General features: G+C 67.0%; 1 protein-coding gene across 2 annotated transcripts; it reads left to right on the top strand.

The window, feature by feature from the left end:
* The first annotated feature begins 269 nt into the window (after positions 1-269).
* Positions 270-5,157, top strand: DUSP8 (dual specificity phosphatase 8). Of its 2 annotated transcripts, none has more exons than XM_040971103.1 (6): positions 270-627; positions 1,836-1,974; positions 3,070-3,236; positions 3,591-3,750; positions 3,831-3,954; positions 4,947-5,157. In XM_040971103.1, exons 1-6 carry the CDS (start codon positions 397-399, stop codon positions 5,155-5,157), a joined length of 1,032 nt encoding a protein of 343 aa, XP_040827037.1. In that variant the 5' UTR covers positions 270-396. The 2 variants fall into 2 exon arrangements, with proteins under 2 accessions (XP_040827037.1, XP_040827035.1); XM_040971101.1 differs by having other exon boundaries at positions 4,089-5,157.
* Positions 5,158-5,550: the final 393 nt, after the last annotated feature.

Below are 5,550 nucleotides of genomic sequence, written 5' to 3'. Positions count from 1 at the left end.
CACACACACACTGGGTTCAGCAGTGCCGGGGGAGGGAAGAGCAGGTCAGAGGGCACGGGGCACACGCTCTGCTTTGTTGGGGGTCCGTTGTTGGGATGTGGGTCAGGGGACCCCAGGGCCCAGGGGAAGCACCCCTTGGTCTGACCCGAGACCCACCCTGCACCACGGTGTCCTGCTGTCCGAGATGACCTGGTCTCCCGCAGGCCTTCCCACCCCCCACGTTGAGAGGAAGGTGCCCTGGGCTCCCGGTGCGGCTGGCCGGGGCTGCCCTTGGGCAGGCTGGAGCTGCTGACAGCTCACCCTCTCCCCTGCAGGCCTGCCGTCATGTGCTAGGGCACTTGGGACGCGCGATCACACCCTCCCCACTCCGGGGGTCGCCCTGTGCACTGCCCCACCATGGCCGGGGACCGACTCCCCAGGAAGGTGATGGACGCCAAGAAGCTGGCCAGCCTTCTGCGGGGCGGGCCCAGGGGGCCCCTGGTCATCGACAGCCGCTCCTTCGTGGAGTACAACAGCTGGCACGTGCTGAGCTCCGTCAACATCTGCTGCTCCAAGCTGGTGAAGCGGCGGCTGCAGCAGGGCAAGGTGACCATCGCCGAGCTCATCCAGCCAGCCGCGCGCAGCCAGGTACCCGGGCGCCGACCCTTCCTCGCACCCACCGGGAGCTGGCTGCCTCTGCCCGCGCTCGCCCAGGACCCCTCCACAGTCCACAGCCCTAGGGCCATGCCTTCTACCACCACCAGGTGCCCCCACCATGGGGTCCCCCCTGCTACGTGTTCCCTGGTTCCCTGAGCCTGCTGACCCCAGCTCCCACCCAGAGCCCTGCACGCCCTGCACTGGCCTCCAGTGTCTCCAGGGCCCAGACAGGCTCAAGAACAGAGGGAGGGGGGAGCAAGCTGGTACAGTCTAGGTGTGGGGGATGTACAGGACAGCTTGGGGGAGCATTTGGTGTTCCCAGGCCCCTAGCTCCAGTAGCCTCCGAGGGCACGCTTGCCAGCTCCATCTTTCCCAGGCCCATCCACTTGAGGATGTGGGGAACTGGACCAGTGAGCTGTGCAGTTGGCCCCTCTCTCTGACACCCCCCACCCCTCCAGGCCTTGTGATTGGGGTTGGGGGCTTTGGGGAGGGGTCACAGTCGTCACCGTGTAAGCTCAAGACCCAGGTGGGATGGAGCTTTTGGCCGTGCCTTGCCCCCACCTTCCCCCCTCCCCCACTCCACTCTGCAGCCACAGCAGGCTCCCTGTGGCTCCCGTGGCGGGGGGAGGGGGAATCCAGTGACGCATCACCCCCAGCGAGGGCTCCAGGCCAGAGTGGGAGGTGATTGGCTGCCGGTGACATCATGCAGCCCGGAGGTTGGCGGCTCAGCTGGCTTAAGGGCTGAGTGTGCCCAGGGGGTGTTGGGGGTGCCCACTGCCATCTGAGCAAAAGCCGCTTAACATCTGGGCCCCAAGGCCCTGCCCAGCCCCCCTGCCTGTGTCTGCTCAGTGACAGCCTGGCCTCAGTGAACACCCGTCCATGCCTTCCGTGTGTGTGTGTGTGTGTGTGTGTGTGCACACGTGTGTGCACACGTGCGCGCGCACAAGCCCTCTCACTCCCCCGCCCCACGGCTGCTGCTGTGGCCCTGAACACTGACACCTGTCCAGGTGTCCCCTGGCAGGTAGACAGTGTAGGGATGTGGGCAGGACACCTTATCGGCCCACCTCCCCGCCCCCCCCCCCAGGCAGAAGCGTGGCAGTGGCCCCTCCCTCCATCCCCTTGCCTTCCTTCACACAGCAGCAAGTATGTGGGGTCCCAGTGACAGGCGTACCAGTGTCAGCCTGACCTCTGCCCTCCAGGTGGAGGCCACGGAGCCGCAGGACGTCGTGGTGTATGACCAGAGCACGCGGGACGCCAGCGTGCTGGCCGCCGACAGCTTCCTCTCCATCCTGCTCAGCAAGTTGGACGGCTGCTTTGACAGCGTGGCCATCCTCACAGGTGAGCCCGGGGAGCCAACCCCCCGCTTGGGTGTGCATGCCACTTCCTTCACGCCTCCTGGGGGAACTTTTACCCAGAGGCCATGCAAGTGCATACCCCCCCCCCGTCCACCTCAATGGGGGGGCTTGGGGCATCCTCCCTTTCTGGCCATGAATGGCAACCACAGGATCCTGTGGGAGTTGGAGAAGGGGGCCCTAGAGTGGCACCCCCAGCCCGCAACCCTGCAGAGGCTTTAGTGTCTGCAGGCGGCTTCCTGGCTATGGGGGATAGGGGTTCCAATGGGATTCCCCCAAGCCCCTCACTTTGCCTGGAACATGGACAGATCCACAGACACCCATGGTAGGCCACCTCAGCGGGCACCCTACTCAGCCCCTGGCGACCTGGCACCTGGGCCATCGTTACTGACCCATTCACAATTTCTGGTTCACACTGGGCAGACCCTCCCCCAACCTGGAGCTGTAGCAGCAGGGCACGCTGGCTGTGTGCTGCCATGGGCGCCCGCTCCAGCCCCACGTGCACCTGCTACCTCCTGCTGGACAGAGTACAGCCCTGACCTTACCACAGATGGCCCTTGCCCACTGAGCCAGTCCGCAGGGTGATGTCACATCCCTGGCAGAAGCCCTTGCCTCCTCCCAGCCCTGGCACCCGAGCCCCGGCCTAGGGCTGTACGCCAGCTGAAGGCAGGGAGGCGTGGTTCCTCTAGCCTGGCTGGGGGCCTTGGCCCCGCCGCCTGTCCCCACAGGAGACCCCCACAGCCTCAGGGTCAGGCAGGCACTGTCCTTACCCACCTCCAGCCGTGTTTATGGGCATCAAGGCAGCGTCCTCGCGGGGCCAGCCCCTAATTAGCGTGGGGAGGAATGTGGGCGTCGGTGCGGACTGTAAATGCTGCAGGAGGCGCCGCCCGGCCGGCCAGAGCCGCCTCCAGCACAGAGGCCACAGGGACTACACTAGTCTGCTCACGCGCTTGCTCGGGCCGGGCTCCAGCTGGGTCCCCCCGGGGCGTGGGTGAGCCCTGAGCTGATGGGCAACTGCCTGGGGTTCCCGCCTGGTGCCCCTGCTGGCCCTGGCCTCAGGTCCCCCTCCTCTCCTCCGCAGGGGGTTTTGCCACCTTCTCCTCCTGCTTCCCCAGCCTCTGTGAGGGCAAGCCTGCCGCCCTGCTCCCCATGAGCCTCTCACAGCCCTGCCTGCCCGTGCCCAGTGTGGGCCTCACCCGTATCCTGCCTCACCTCTACTTGGGCTCTCAGAAGGATGTCCTGAATAAGGTATGGCGAGAGAGGGCTTTGCTAGGGGTGCGGGAGGGCCAGGGGCTGGCCAGGCGCAGGGAGAAGCAGGAAGCTGCCCGCCCGCCCAGGGCCCTGCACCCAACGAGGCTTGCCAGGCTTCTGATGTCACTGGGCCCCTGGCCAGCTCTGAAAGGCTCCCGTGTTGAGGGAAGCGGGCAAAGCCGCTGCCCAGCCGCCCAGGCCAGCCGCAAAATGCCAAGGAGCCTGCAGTGGGCGGGGCTTGGCCAGGTCCAGGGGCGCAGAGTGGGCAGCAGGGAGAGGCTCCTTCCTCAGCCTTCAGACCATGGGGACCTGCTGAACCCCAAGCATTCTTCCCGCTCCTCCTGACAACAGGATCTGATGACCCAGAACGGAATAAGCTACGTCCTCAATGCCAGCAACTCCTGCCCCAAGCCCGACTTCATCTGTGAGAGCCGCTTCCTTCGCATCCCCATCAACGACAACTACTGTGAGAGGCTGCTGCCCTGGCTGGACACGTCCATTGAGTTCATTGGTGAGGTCACGGGCTGCAGGAGGTCGCGAGGGGGGAAGCCCACCTGGGGACGCAGGTCTCACCCACCTACCCGCCCCCAGATAAAGCCAAGCTGTCCAGCTGCCAAGTCATCGTGCACTGTCTAGCTGGCATCTCCCGCTCTGCCACCATCGCCATCGCCTACATCATGAAGACAATGGGCATGTCCTCGGACGACGCCTACAGGTAGGCACTGGGCAGGGGAAGCGGACCCTCCCTGAGCCTCTCCACCTGGCGCCACCATGGGAGACCCGGGGTGGCCCCAGGACAGAGCCCCACACACCCACCCACGGAGCTACCCGCCCGCTCTCCCACCGCAGGTTCGTCAAGGACCGGCGTCCCTCCATCTCGCCCAACTTCAACTTCCTGGGCCAGCTGCTGGAGTACGAGAGAAGCCTGAAGCTGCTGGCCGCGCTGCAGGGGGACGCGGCTTCCTGCCCGGGGACTCCGGAGCCCCTCCCTGGCCCAGCCCCGCTGCCCGGACTGCCCCCACCTACCTCAGAGAGCGCGGCCACCGGCGCTGCCGGGAGCGTGGTGGCTGCCGGCGGCAGCGCGGCCACAGAGGGCAGCGGTGCCAGCGGCGGCTGTTGCGGGGAGCCACCCGCCCCCGCCGCCGCCCCGGCTACCAGCGCGCTGCAGCGGGGCCTGCGGGGCCTCCACCTGTCCTCCGACCGCCTCCAGGACACCAACCGCCTCAAGCGCTCCTTCTCGCTGGACATCAAGTCTGCCTACGCACCCAGCCGGCTGCCCGACGGACCCGGGCCTCCGGACCCGGGCGAGGCACCCAAACTCTGCAAGCTGGACAGCCCTTCTGGGGGCGCGCTGGGCCTGCCCTCACCCGGTGCCGACAGCCCGGATGCGGTGGCGCCCGAGACGCGCCCGCGGCCCCGCCGGCGGCCCCGCGCCCCCGCTGGCTCCCCGGCGCGCTCCCCGGCGCACGGCCTTGGCCTGAACTTTGGCGACTCGGCGCGGCAGACTCCGCGGCACGGCCTCTCCGCCCTGTCGGTGCCTGGGCTGCCTGGGCCCAGCCAGCCCGCTGGCCCTGGGGCCTGGGTGCCGCCGCTGGACTCTCCCGGCACACCGTCGCCCGATGCGCCCTGGTGCTTCAGCCCCGAGGGCGCGCAGGGAGCGGGCGGCCCGCGCCTGGCGCCCTTTGGCAGCAGCGGCGGTGGCGACCTGCGACGGCGGGAGACGGCGCGGGCTGAGCCCCGGGATGCGCGGACCGGCTGGCCCGACGAGCCGGCGCCCGACTCGCAGTTCAAACGGCGCAGCTGCCAGATGGAGTCCGAGGACACCAGAGCCGAGGGCCGCACGCGGGGCGAGGAGCTCGTGGCGCTGGGCAAGCAGGCCAGCTTCTCGGGCAGCGTGGAGGTCATCCGGGTGTCCTGACCGCCGCGGGCCAGGGGAGAAGCTGTCACTGCGGGTTTTTATCCAGAAGCGGATGTTTCCATTTTTATTTATTTAAGCTGTTCTCTCTCTCTGTCATCCGTGACTTGGCCACGGCGCTGGCGGGCCTCGGCGCTCTTTTTACTGTCCGGGATTTAAACTGAAACTCAAGTTTCTAAGCAATAGGAGGAGCAGGCCACCTGCAGTGGCGAGCTGAGGTGCCCTCTCCCCGCGCCCCCTCTCCCCGCGCCCCTCTCTCCCCATCCCACCCCGGGAGACACTTGCTGCCCAGGAAGAGGCTGCCCAGCTTTCGTGCACTTTTTTACATAAGAAAAAAAAGGGGGGGGAGGAAAACAAAAAAAACTTCTTTGCCACAAACTGAGCCGCAGACCCTAC

The sequence above is a fragment of the Ochotona curzoniae genome, unplaced genomic scaffold (assembly GCF_017591425.1).
Source record: "Ochotona curzoniae isolate NIBS_2020 unplaced genomic scaffold, NIBS_Ocur_1.0 scaffold_4937, whole genome shotgun sequence".
NCBI lineage: Eukaryota > Metazoa > Chordata > Mammalia > Lagomorpha > Ochotonidae > Ochotona > Ochotona curzoniae.
Note: the sequence above shows the minus strand (reverse complement) of the source record. Positions and strands in the feature narration are given on the sequence as shown.

Excerpts from the sequence above, each read along its gene's own strand:
- DUSP8 (XM_040971101.1), top strand. The coding sequence starts at position 397 with ATGGCCGGGGACCGACTCCCCAGGAAGGTGATGGACGCCAAGAAGCTG. Across the intron at positions 3,751-3,830 it reads CACGTCCATTGAGTTCATTG|ATAAAGCCAAGCTGTCCAGC; the intron begins GTGAGGTCACGG and ends ACCCGCCCCCAG. Across the intron at positions 3,955-4,088 it reads TCCTCGGACGACGCCTACAG|GTTCGTCAAGGACCGGCGTC; the intron begins GTAGGCACTGGG and ends CTCCCACCGCAG.